We start from the raw sequence: 14,302 nt of genomic DNA on the forward strand, positions 1-14,302 counted from the left end.
CTTTATGGCGAAGGAGAGTAGACCCATAACCGCTTTCGTCACACCATGGGGTCTCTATGAGTGGATCAGAATTCCCTTTGGCCTGATGAACGCTCCAGCCGCCTTTCAGCGCTGTATGGAAGAATGCTTGGAGGGGCTGAGGGATGAGATCTGTATCCCATATTTAGACGACACCCTGGTCTTTAGTAGAACCTTCGAGGATCACGTTGAGAATGTGAGGACAGTGCTACAGCGGCTACGGCAGCATGGGATAAAGTTGAAACCAAGTAAGTGTGAAGTGTTCAAGCGTGAGGTCCGCTACTTGGGGCGCATCGTGTCTGCTGAGGGCAGTAAGATGGATCCAGCTGATACTGCGGCTGTTAGGGCTTTAAAGGAGAAGAGGCCACGGACTGTGGGAGAATTGAGAGCAGTCATGGGGCTACTGAGCTATTACCGACAGTATATTAGGGACTTCTCCCGCATAGCCAACCCTCTTTATGCCCTAATGGAATTAGACCCTGGCCCAGATAAGCAGAAGGAGCGGAACGCCAGGACAAAAAGAGTGAAAGGAAAGTATAAAGGGACACCGTCACACAAGCCAATCACATGGACTGAAAAACATCAACATATATTGGAGGAATTGATTGACTGTTTGGTTGAGCCGCCAATACTTGGATTTCCAGAATTCAACAAATCATTCATCCTACACACAGACGCTTCACAGCAAGGCCTTGGTGCAGTGCTCTATCAAGAGCAGGAGGGGAAGCTTTGTGTAATAGCCTATGCATCTCGCACACTGACCAAAGCAGAAAAAAACTACCATCTACATTCAGGGAAACTTGAATTTCTGGCTTTGAAGTGGGCCGTTACCGAGCGCTTTCGAGACTACCTAATCAGCTCATCCTGCACTGTATATACGGACAATAATCCCCTGACCTACGTGTTGTCGACGGCCAAGCTGAACGCAACAGGACATAGGTGGGTTGCTGAATTAGCAGACTTCGACCTAACAATAAAATATCGTCCAGGCAGAGAGAACTGTGATGCTGACGGCCTTTCAAGAATGCCCTGTGACATAGAGACGATGATTAAAGCATGTTCAGAGGAAATGTCCTCCCCTTCTGTGCAAACTACAGTACAAGCTGTGGAAATGAATGTTTCACACACTGTATGGTCCATTATGGCTACAGGGTGTGCAGAAACGGGTTATGACATGCCTACACCCCTTTCAAGAGTAGCTCTCTGTCAAGCTCAAAAAGATGATAAAGATATTGGCCCCATCATCGCCTGTAAACAGTCAAATGAAAGACCTGTAGGACAGCAGTTAACATCATTCGGTGCACGGAGCAGGTGTCTCCTCCGCGACTGGGAGAAACTCAGCTTTGATGGAGATGGGATACTTCATAGAAAGACTGCAACCAGGACACAACTTGTTCTCCCTGAAATATACAAGTCAACAGTTATGAGACAGCTCCACAATGACATGGGACACCAAGGTGTGGAACGCACAACATCACTTGTTCGGGATCGCTTCTTCTGGCCACACATGCAGAGAGAGATTGAACACTATGTCACTCAAAAATGTACCTGCCTGAAACAGAAGAAACCCTGTCGAGAAACAAAAGCCCCACTCACACCGATTGTCACCACTCAGTCATTCGAGCTTGTATCCATAGACTTTCTGCATCTAGACAAGTGTAAAGGTGGATATGAATACATATTGGTAATTGTGGATCATTACACACGCTTTGCACAAGCCTACCCCACCACGTCGAAATCTGCTAAAACTGTAGCTGATAAGATATTTAATGATTATGCGCTGAAGTTTGGGTTCCCCCTGAGGATTCATCATGATCAGGGAGGGGAATTCTAAAATCAGTTGTTTGCACAGCTGAAGAAGAACTGTGGCGTGATGGGCTCAAGAACAACACCGTACCACCCACAAGGTAACGGGCAGGTGGAGCGCCTGAACAGAACTTTACTGCAAATGCTGAGAACGCTCACAGAGAGGCAGAAGTCAGATTGGAGAGAGTCGTTGCCCAAGCTTATCTACGCATACAACAGCACTCGATGTGAAGTCACAGGTTTCTCCCCCTTCTACCTCCTGTTTGGAAGATCACCGAGATTACCTGTGGATTTATTATTTGGCTTGACACCAGAGGCTGGGACTGCTGATCATCAGGAGTATATGAGAAGGTGGAAAGAACAGATGCAAGAGGCATATGAGATCACAGCGGCAAACGCAAAAAAAAGTGCTGAAAAGAGTAAAAGAAATCATGACCGCAAAGTGAGGAGTTCTGTATTGCACGAGGGTGACCGGGTTCTCGTCAGGAATTTGACACCCAGGGGCAGAACAGGGAAGCTCCGAAATCACTGGGAAGATTGCATTCACAAAGTTATCCGTCAGGTGGGAAAAGACATGCCCATATATGAAGTAATATCAGAACAAGGCAAAGCGAGAGGACGTAGGATACTGCATCGTAACCTGCTGTTGCCGTGTGACCATTTGCCACTCGAAATACAATTGAAACCAGCTAAAGCAAAAAGACAAATCACAGCATGGACCCGCAAAGGAAGGGAGCAACAACAACAAGAAGCAGACGTTGAGGATAGTGATGAAGATGACTATGGATACTATCCGCTTAGGGATCAGCCTCTCCCTGTGATACAGCCCGAAGTAGACTCAGACCGTCAGGATGCTGACAAGGAAGTTAAACAACTTGTACAGGATGCTGAGCCTCAGCAACAGGACATTTGCCAGCTGGAGAAGGATAGTGGAGATACATTGACAGAGAGGGACACATCAGGACAACAGGAGATCATTGCTCAAGAGGACACTGCTCTGGAGGAGAGAACGTCCGTAGTGCAGTCACCTGTTCAGAGTGGAACCCACTGTGGACATGAACAGCGATACCAGCGACCAGTAAGGGAGAGACGACCTCCAAGAGTATTCACATATGACCAGTTGGGCAATCCTGGCTGTTACAGCACTGGACTCACAAGTAACACCATGCAGTGGTACCCACCAGCACCTTATAGTGCCATGCAAGTGGCAAGTGCATGGATGACACCAGTACAGCGCTTTGACTACCAGCCTGTTGTTGTACCAGGGTACTGAATGTGGAACACACACACACCACACGCACTCACTCATTATACACTCATTGGTGGACTTTTGGACAATCTGAGTGTTAACGCACTCATCCACACACATTCACTATACACTCATTGGTGGACTGATGGACAAGCCGAGTGCTAACATATACACTACACACACTCCTGGACTTTTGAATAAGCTGAGCGCGTGTATACGAACTGTTGCAAAGGTGATCTTGTGACATAATATGTACTGTTTGACTGCATTCATCATTACCCATCTGTTGGTTGGGATGTCGAGGACGACATCTGTGTTGAAGGGGAGTATGTAAGGATGATAAAAATGATGTAATACTGATACATTGAATGGGTTGATATAAGTTAAAATATACTTAATATGGTCCATAAAAAGGGGAAAGTTAAAAATCCTAAGTTAAAATACTTTAAGTCATTGCACTGTTTGGTTAAGAAATTGTTAATTCATTTCTTTATAAAACGAGAAAGTTAAAATACACTTATGGTCGGTAGATCAGTAATCCATTGCTTTTTGTGTAAAGGAGGCTAAAGAGATTAATAGGATAAAAAGACGATCTGTGTTTAAAACTTCTATATCATTTGAAGTGTTTGCTTGTTTACATAAGTTTCACTTTCTTTTTTTGCCGTAAGTTTAAGTACCAGTTTGTGATGAATCTGTTAACGATTGCTAATGCCTCGTTCAGCCTGTGTACGGAGCGTGTGGCTTACGTTCGTCCATTACAACATTGGACTTGACTGAAGCTACATCGTGTCCGTGTTTTACTTTCTATTTCCCTTTTTACAGGTAAGAACGAGGGTTGTAGTATGTTTGAACGATTTATATATGTTTAATACCGTAAGGAACATGCGGGGAGTAAATGTCAATGATTGTAGTAGTTGATATATGCGCATTTTAGCAGGCGAACCGTGAAGTGTTGCTCCAGTGTAGCCTGTATGCTAGCTGTGTCATGTGGGCCGATGTTAAAGCGTGGTGGTAATGTAATACCGCCGCCGCCGCCGTTTTCTCTGTATATTCGTTTTATATCATAGGGATAAGGTAAAAGTGCTATTGTTTAAGTTTAAGAAAAATGAGTGTTTAATGTGAAGAGGCAAAATAGTTTATATGTTTAAGTGCAACACTACTACTGAGGGTAAAATGTTTAGTGTATTCTGAATTAATAATAACTATAAAACAGCAGTAGTTAACATCTATCTGTTTCATTAAATGTACTGTTTCAAAGTTATTTGCCAATGCTGTAAACCTATTTTGATATATTGTTGGTAACTCACTTTAAAGGTTAACTCAGGTATTTTAGTAATATGGAGTTATAACTGACAAGCTGATATTTTTCCTAACTGTGTAGTTTCTTGGAGGGACATTATTATGTTGTGCAAAGGGAAAATAACGTGTTTAAGTGTAATACTGTGTAAACATGTTATAATACTGTTTATGGTGAATACATTACAACATTGGACTTGACTGAAGCTACATCGTGTCCGTGTTTTACTTTCTATTTCCCTTTTTACAGAGGCGTAACACTGGCAGGGTAGAGTAACTAAGTGAGATGTCCGAAGGCTATGTGTTTACTGATGTATACGTACTCAGTTTGTAATAACACAATAACCATAACGCGTTGTTCATTATAAACGTGGGATTATGAATTATATTGAGAATGTTGTACATAGAAAATATGCCGTAATGTAACTTACCCTGAGTGTAAACCTTAGTAATAATGAGTAATGTAAACCGCATTCATCGTGAAGCGTGCAAGCGATTTGCAAAGATTAATATAAAGGTTAATACAATTTTACACTCACTTCTTCTGGAGGTACAGTAGGGACACGAATAGTTGGTACCGATTCTTTTTTCAGGAGCAGCTTCTTAGCAAAACCAGCTTTATACTGAGTCTGAGCCTCGTTTATAAAGCAGTCTGCTGAGAAATGATTCGCGAATCGCGCAAACATGAACGCATTGACGTTGCTCGTGGGGAACATTCCCTTCGAAAACAAAACTCAGCCACTGCGTCTTCAACGGTTCGGATTTAGGAACATCAAAATGACTGTTGTGTTCGTTATTACACCCAAGAACAAAACACCACAATCGCTTAGACGCCATTCTGCTCCAGCGTATCAACAATGGCGGACTATGATGACAGCTCGCTCAGGGCGGGTCTGTGTGGAAACGCTGCTGTCAATCAACAATCGTGGGAGGGGCGTCCGATTCAGTGACGTCACACGGTCGAACGGTTTGATTTTAAGGAGATTAAAACAAAAACACTGTATAGATTTTTATCATTATATGATGGTTGTGTACAGGCACTGCCAACACACATTTCAGTACAATCAACTTGAAAAAAGTGCATGTACCATGACCCCTTTAAAATTTTTAATTCTCATAATTTTCTCAAGTCATCATTTACTCTCCCTCATGTAACTCCAAACCTGTATGACTTTCTTTCTTCTGTGGAACATAAAGGAAAAGATATCATGAAATACTGTATGTTGGTAACCGTTTTGGATGCCGTTGAGTTTCATGGTAAAAAGTAATATTTGAAAATATCTTCTATTATGTTTCACAGCAGAAAAAGTCAGGTTATACAGGTTTGGAATAACACGAGGGTGAGTAAATGATGACAGAACCCATCACACCAGCATCTAATTCTAGAAAATAACGATTGCTGGTGGTCCTTTGAGCAGGGATGGGACATAGAAATGTGTTCAAATAAAAAAAAGAAATAAAGTTACACCAAATCTCAATGAACCAAGAACACTGTCGTAAGAGGAAGTCAAACCCCAGAGCTGAATGACTGACAGCCCGTAACTCTGTGCAGGAAACTTGACAGCCTTTCTATCTGTTTTTATGGTCTCCCACGTTCACCTAGCTCAGTGGTTCTCAACCTCTCCTGCAGGGACCCCCTGACACACCATGTTTCTGTTTTAACCCTGAAATGGCACACCTGATTCAATTAATTGAAGGCTTAATGAGTAGTTGACTAATTGATCAATTAACTAATTCCTACTTCCTACTCTAATAATGACTCATTAAGCCTTTAATTAATTGAATCAGGTGTGCCATTTCAGGGTTAAAACAGAAACATGGTGTGTCAGGGGGTCCCTGCAGGAGAGGTTGAGAACCACTGACCTAGCTGAACTTCCATGCTGGTCTAAATCATGGCTGGAGAAGGTGCTTGACCAAAGGAAGCCTTGTAAGATATCTTGGTCTTTTCAGTGGGATGAACCTGACCTGAAATTGCTCACTCTCTTTCTAATTCCTCTCACAGCAAATAAACTACACCTTTTTTCACTCAATTGAGTTCTCTCTCAGAGATTGTGTGTGTGTGTGTGTGTGTGTGTGTGTGTAGCTGTGTGTGAGAGAGAGAGAGAGAGAGAGAGAGAGAGAGAGAGAGAGAGAGAGAGAGAGAGAGAGAGAGAGAGAGAGAGAGAGAGAGAGAGAGAGAGAGAGAGAGAGAGATTTTTTGATTTTTAAAAAAACAATTTTATTCCATACAATCAATTCCAAAAACAATCATACACTATACACCTCAATTAAAAAATAAAGAAAAAGATAGATCCCCTTCCATCACAGCACAGAAAATATTTTTATAACACCACTGCGTTTCAAATGCTGTCATTTCATTCATTAATTTATAATACTTAAAGTCAACAACAATTCTAGACTTAACATAGGCTTTAAATAGACACATAATCTCTTGGCCAAGTCTATTCTCTATTCTATTTTTCCTGCTTATATAGATTGCAAGCTTTGCTTGACCAATCACATAGTTGATTAGCTGCCATTTTACTTTTTGCTTTTGACTATACCCTGCCCCCAAAATAAAAGCATTATGCGTGAACTTCTCTCCAAATTTTGAAAACACTTGACTCAATAAAACAAAAAGCGATTTAAGTCTTACACATTCTAAAAAACAATGAAACACTGTTTCCCTAAGACCACAAAACACACACTTATCATTAACACTTGGATTAATAACAGAAATAAATGCATTAACTGCCACAGAACCGTGTAAAATTCTCCATTGTAAATCTCCAGATTTCTTAATCAATGGTGGTTTATAAAACACTCTCCAAAATGGTTTAATTTTTTCACCCATCCCAAGCTTTTCCTTCCAGACTGTATCAACTCTCCCATTTAAAGCAACTCTATTAAAAACTTTTACACAACACTGATAAAGAACTTTGCCCTCTACTATATCCAAATCCAAGTCTTTCAGCCCGTGAAGGTCTAGTAAAGGACCTGACATATCCTTCAAGTCCGGAGTAATTCTAATTTTTGGAACAGGATCTTCTTCATCAGGAACCTCCAAACCCTTCCCAAAATCCTTAAGTAGCGTATTTTCCCCATCCGTGAGCTTCTTCCTCCACTTTTCTACTATTGTTCCTGTGTGGCGAATTGACCTTTGCCCCAGCATCAGAGCTACTGCTACAACATTGCTTAAGTCAGGGCCAGCCACACTGACGATTTGCCTCAGCTTCACAGTTCCAGAGGCACACAACTTCTGAGAGAGGCCTGGTACCTCATCCGTTACATCTAGACGAGCCCCTTTGACTAAGGGCTCCTCCAACAGCCAAAATAAAGAGTCTGAATTGTCCATTCTCTTGAGAGTGAAGAGTCCCCACATTTTAAAAAGTCCACAATAAAAAGGAGATAAGTTATTCAGGTTCAACTTCCTGTAATCCATAAAAAGGAGGCCAACATCAAGTCCAAGTCCCTCCACCTTTTGTAGGATGACCTTGGTCAAGCTCCTCCACACCAAATCATCGGGGCCTGTTAAAAACCTCTGAATGAATTGTAAACGAAATGTTGCCATTCTGCTTGGCAAATGGACCAAACCTTGTCCACCTTCATCTTTAGGAAGAAACAATACACTTTGTGGAATCCAGTGCAATCGATCCCAAAAGAAATCCACAAAAATTCTTTGCAGCTGAGATAATAACCCTATGGGTGGATCCACACAAAACAGTTTATGCCAGAGTATCGAAGCTACCAAATTGTTCACTATTAACACTCTTCCCCTAAAAGATAATTGTGAATGAATCCACTTCCATTTAGCCAATCTACCTACCATCTTCTCTACTACCCCATCCCAATTCTTTTGTTGTGTAATTGCATCTCCAAGATAAACTCCCAAATACTTGAGACCTCCCTTTTTCCAGGTTATTCTATCAGGTAAAACTGGTAGGCCCTGCTCCCATTTTCCTATAGCCAATGCCCCGCTCTTTTCCCAGTTAACTTTAGCAGCTGAGATAATTCCAAAGTCTCTTATAATACCCTCCATTTGGTTAATATCTCGCTGCCCATTAACCATGATTATAACATCATCAGCATAAGCTGAAACTTGAAATATATTACCATTGTACAAAGAAAAACCTTCAATTTTTGAGCGTAATTTATTCAACAAAGGCTCAATAGCCAAAGAATATAACATTCCCGATAATGCACAACCCTGTCTAATGCCCCTAAAAACCTTAAAAGGGGCACTCAAACCACCATTGATTTTCAAAACACTTTCAATGTCCTGGTACATAACTTTAATCATATTAATAAACTCCAATCCAAAATTAAAAGCATTTAAAGTTTTCCAAAGATATCTGTGCTCGACTCTGTCAAACGCCTTTTCTTGATCGATAGAAACAAGACCCAAATCAGCACCAGAAAAATTGCAAATATTTAAAATGTCCCGTATGAGGCAAACATTATCAAAAATAGATCGTCCGGGAATACAATAAGTCTGGTCAATATGGATGACTTCCCCCATCACCTTTTTCAGCCTATTAGCCAGAGCTTTAGAGAATATTTTCAGGTCAGAGCATAGCAAACTCACTGGTCTCCAGTTCTTTATATCTTGTAGATTACCTTTTTTAGGTAACAAGGTAATCACCGCTCTTCTGCAGCTTAAAGGCAACAACCCCTCAGTTAAGCTCTCATTGAGAACAGCCAACAGGTCATTACCCAAAACTGCCCAGAACTCTCTGTAAAACTCCACAGGGAGCCCATCCATGCCAGGGGCTTTACCCCCCTCCATCGCTTTCAGAGCAGTGAACACCTCCTGCTCACACAGTGGCCGCTTCAGCTCCACTTTTGAGCTCTCTGAAACACTGGGTAGACCTTCGTAGAAGTGAGCAGACAACTCATCATCCTCAACATACTCGCTGCTGTACAGCCCAGTATAGAACCGTACGGCCCTCTTTCTTATCTCCGAGGGTTCTGTTAGCTCACGCCCATCTTCAGAGCACAAACAGTGAATGCAACGACTCTGACCATTCTTTCTCTCAAGACTGAAAAAGAACTTAGATGGGGCATCCATTTGTGAAAGGTTTAAAAAGCGTGATCGAACCAATGCTCCTTGCGCCCTAACTCCCAATAGATTTAAAAGAAAAGATTTTTTGGATTTAAGAGTCTCCAAATATCTTTGTTCTTTGGTAGCATCAGCCAAATCCTGCAATTCAACTATTTCAGTTTCTAACTTTTTCATAGATAGTGTTATATCCCTGGTAACATTGAAAGTGTATTGCTTACAAAGCATCATTATTTTAACCTTCCCAATATCCCACCACTGACGCAGATCTTCAAACTCATCTTTTCTCATCCTAAAATTGTCCCAAAAAAAGCAAAAAACATCTCTAAAATTCTTATCATTCAGCAAAGATGTGTTGAAATGCCAATATGCACTTCTGGTCTTAATATTTGCTATAAATACTTGACATGTAACTAAACAGTGATCCGAAAAACCTACTGGAGCAATTACACATTTTTTAACAATATTAAGATGATGCTTATAACAATAAAACCTATCAATTCTAGCCAGAGATATAACATTTCCCCTTGCATGTGCCCATGTATACTGTCTGACATCATTATTAACCCCCCGCCATATGTCACATAAACCGTGAGTCTCAACTAACTCGCATATCACACGAGCTGAAGCAGCATGTGGTTCTACATGGTTTCTGTCCAATACATAATTTTCTGTGCAGTTAAAATCTCCCCCAAAAAACAAGTAATCATCAGAAATATAATCCTGCAAAATACTGTTGACATTGTTAAAAAAATACACTCTTTCAGCCCCAATAGTTGGAGCGTATATATTCAAAAAAACAAAATTGAATCTTTCAAATTTTGCTTTTAACAGCATGAGTCTACCTGGTATTACATGTTTCAATTCATAAGAAATAGGCAGGAATTTTTTGGCAAAAAGTACAGCCACCCCTCCTCTGACTGAACTCATATGAGAAAGCACTACTTCCCCATCCCACTCCTTTTTCCAATCGATTTCATTTAAATTATCACTGTGCGTTTCTTGAACCATCATAACATCCAAGCTCTTTTGTCTGATTAACTCAAAAAGTACTGCTCTTTTCTTTATATCTCTTGCACCATTCAAATTCAGAGTACCTATCCTTATCGTACTCATTAAATAGTGTGTTATCAAGAGATACAAAGCAAACAATAACTTAAAATAACAAAATGAATTATGTCGTTTCAAAACCATCCTCAATTTTTTGTTTTAGTTTCAATTTAGACACAAATTTCTTCAACCTGAACATTTCTTGAACAGTGAAATGCTCCTCACTGTCACCCCTCATTGTCATTGCAACTGAATCTATAAATAGTTTACGATCAGGGAAATACTCCTCAACCTGGACGTTTTTCATATTCTTTGTTCTCTGAAGGAATAATCTTATTTTTCCAAATGTGTACACACCTTGATCATCGTACTGTCCATTTCTGCTAGCTGTTGCCTCAACCTCAGAGTCCTCAACTGAGCTGCATTCAGTACTATTAGCTGAGTCTACAGTCACCTGACCAGTGCTCTTATGCTTCAGACTTTTCTTTACTCTTTTCCTTTTAGTAGTGGGAGTTTTAAAAAGTTCTTCATCCCTCAGCATCTCAGTGCCCAGACTCTCTTGAGCCTCAATACTTTCTGCAACAGCAGATACATTCTCCTGTGACTCATCAGTTTCATTCTCCACATTGTCTGCACCTATCTCCACAGCTTCCTCATCCTCAACAGTCTCACTTCTCGTACTTTCCACATGCATGTCTTCCTCAGCAGAAGCAGCACTGGTCCCAGCAGAAGCAGCACTGGTCCCAGCAGAAGCAACACTGGTCCCAGCAGAAGCAGCACTGGTCCCAGCAGAAGCAGCACTGGTCCCAGCAGAAGCAATCTCACCCATCCTCTCATTATCAACCGTTTCAGCAACATTAACTTTCTCAGTACATGCACCTCTAATGTGTCCCTCTTTTCCACATCGGAAACACTTCATAATATCAGAGGTAACAAAGACCACATAATCAAACCCATCAACCTTAAATTTAAAAGCCACATTCAATTCATCTGCATCTTTCTTCAAAACCATATAAACCTGACGTCTAAAACAAACAACATGCTTAAGTAGCGGTGATTTACAGCCAAACGGGATCTTTTTCATTTGGGACACTACTTTACCATGCCTTGAAAGCTCTGCTATCAAGAGTTCATCTTTAATGAACGGGGGAACATTAGACAGAATAACTCTTTTCGCCGGTTGAAGCAGCGGCATTACGGGAGTGAAGGTATCCTGTATAACAACGCCATTCTGAACAACACTATTAACTTTTTCAACAGTGTCTAGAAAGACAACAACAGCGCTGTTCATGCGAGAAGCAGATAATATGCTATCGCAACCAACAACGTCTCCTACAGCCAAAACACATTGTTCCACCGAAACATTACTCACAGGCGCGAGCTTGATACCGTGTCTCCGCGACAACCGGTCCAAACTCACGCGTTCTGAGGACGCCATAGCCACCCAGCAAACGCCGGATAGCGGCGAAATTCGTGCCACCTAAAACCTACCAACCTATATTAACAATCGCAAACTCACACTTAAAAAGATTTTTAACCAGAAACAGTAAGAAAGTTAAGAGAAAGAGAGGAAAAAAAAAACAACCTCACTCACACCAGCAGTACTCTCACAGCAAACTCCGCCCACTCACTCACAGCATCCGCTCAGAGAGAGAGAGAGAGAGAGAGAGAGAGAGAGAGAGAGAGAGAGAGAGAGAGAGAAAGAAAGTGTTAAAGAAACAGTGTGTGCAAATTGCAAAACAAGTTCAAATGTAAATAATTATTAAGAAATATTGTAAAATATTATCACAATTTAAAATAAAAAATTAACCATTTCCTTTTTTTTCTATTTTAAGTTTTTTTAAAGGGTTAGTTCACCCCAAAATTTAAATTCTGTCAACATTTACTCACATTCATGTCGTTCCAAACCCATAAGACTTTCATTCATCTTCGGAACACAAATGAAAATACATATAAACATTGATCAGCGAACATAAACAGAAGCTCAACCGTACTTGCTTGATGCGCGAGAACAAACCTCATTGGTTCTTGAGGGAGCTCAAACGTGCTGCGTAACACATGAGAATGATCCTCATTGGTTCTCGCACGTCAAGCAAACATGTTTGAGCTTCCATTTATCAGAACTGATGTGTGAGTTGATGAATGTTTATATATGTGAATAAAAGCCTAAATTCAATCTGTTCATCAAATAAAGCGACCGTGTCTCTTCATAAAATTTGGACTAAACTGCTCAATTCATATGGATTAGTTTTACGATCTCTTTATGAACTTTTTGAAGCGTCAAAGTGGTAGTTCCGTGGAGTCGTGGACTGTCTATGGAGGGACAGAAATCTCTCATATTTCATTAAAAATATCTTCATTTGTGTTCCGAAGATGAACGAAAGTCTTACGGGTTTGGAACAACATGAGGGTGAGTAATTAATGACAGAAGTTTAATTTTATGGTGAACTAACCCTTTAAGACCACTGTTATTATTGAATGTATCACCTTATTATTTTAATGGCGCCACATCAGGCTATTTAAGTGACACAATGCGGCCACAATAGTGCAGTATGATTGATCTATCAATTTTATTTAATTTTTCTTTTTTATTTAAAATATTCACAAACTTTTTAACTATATCATGAAACATCTGCTATTCTGATTCTCAAATATGTATAAGTAAATGTATTTTGTTGTTGAAATGCCTTTTTAATGGTAATATATGTTAGTTGAACAGGTAGAAGAATAGAGTAAACTTTAAAGTTACCTACACAATGTGTGTTATAAAACACAGTCAAATGATGTTTGAAAGGATTATTATTGCTGCTTCCATCAACATCAGTCTGTATTTTACAAAATACAAATATTTTTTTCTAGTACTTAAATGTATTTGAATGTCTGAAACCTCAAATAAACATTATGTGTTGGAAAACACTGAACAGTTGTGATATACTGTATGACAACCACTGGCTGGGCATGTACGTCTGTTGAGGGAAAATATATATTATGTTACAGTTTAAAGGTTACCATTATTTGGGAGGTGTTATCTGTGTCGTCATCAGCCAGTATTCCAGGCAAATCCTGAGACTCAGGCTTCAAGCTGTCTTGACTGGCTTTGTTACTTTCCATTGGAAGCGGCTCAAGGAGAAGCCAGCGTCTCCTTCTCAGAAGCTCCACTGTGACAACATCGTCCTGTGACCATCCCTGAAGAATTGAATAAGCAGCTCCTGGAACAACACAAAACAACAACCAAAAGTATAAACATGAGCACATTTTGACATTACATAACACAAAGCTTTGTTTATGAAAAAAAGCTGTATTTATTCCTCGTCAAAGCTTATTATTACCAAAGGTTTACAAAGGTCATGAGAATCAGTTTCAATGCTCAATTACATCAAATCAAATCCAATCCAAACTTCATTTATCTCACTACTGGCTCTCATAATTGAAACATCACCCATAAACATTTATGCATTTTTATATGGTTTATTCAGATACACAAAGCATCACTTTTTCTTTATTCTCCCTCTCTCACTCTGCCATGAGAATGGCTCAATTTTGTTTCAGATGAGCCTGTTTAACTGTAGTTGTAATAAAGCAGACGGTCCAGTGTACTCTTGACACTTGGTTTATTGTTAAACTGAGGGATGGTGTTACAATGTTACACCAAATGACTTTTGTGAGAGTCAAAGTTGAAAGGCGAAAAAACGGTTTCAACTGCGAGCCAAGAGACTCAGCCCATCCCGGTCTGCTTTTCTTCTTCTGTGGTCTCTATATCACTCTTTATGTGCCTAATCTCTTTCTTTTATTCGCCCACAACCACATACACATGGCCAAATTCTTATGCAAATCAGGACTCATGT

The 14,302-nt window shown here is 40.3% G+C and overlaps 1 protein-coding gene across 2 annotated transcripts in view; it reads right to left on the reverse strand.

Annotated features, from left to right (window-relative positions):
• plxdc2b (plexin domain containing 2b) overlaps nucleotides 1-14,302 on the reverse strand; it is a 94,378-nt gene that overhangs the window by 43,199 nt on the left and 36,877 nt on the right. For both annotated transcript variants that reach the window (XM_056248433.1, XM_056248432.1), the window contains exon 2: nucleotides 13,467-13,666. In XM_056248433.1, coding sequence (XP_056104408.1) covers nucleotides 13,467-13,666 — 200 coding nt within the window. The remainder of the gene's footprint in view (nucleotides 1-13,466; nucleotides 13,667-14,302) is intronic.

The sequence above is a fragment of the Rhinichthys klamathensis genome, unplaced genomic scaffold (assembly GCF_029890125.1).
Source record: "Rhinichthys klamathensis goyatoka isolate OS25496 unplaced genomic scaffold, OSU_Roscu_1.1 h1tg000055l_1, whole genome shotgun sequence".
In the NCBI taxonomy this organism is placed as follows: Eukaryota; Metazoa; Chordata; class Actinopteri; order Cypriniformes; family Leuciscidae; genus Rhinichthys; species Rhinichthys klamathensis.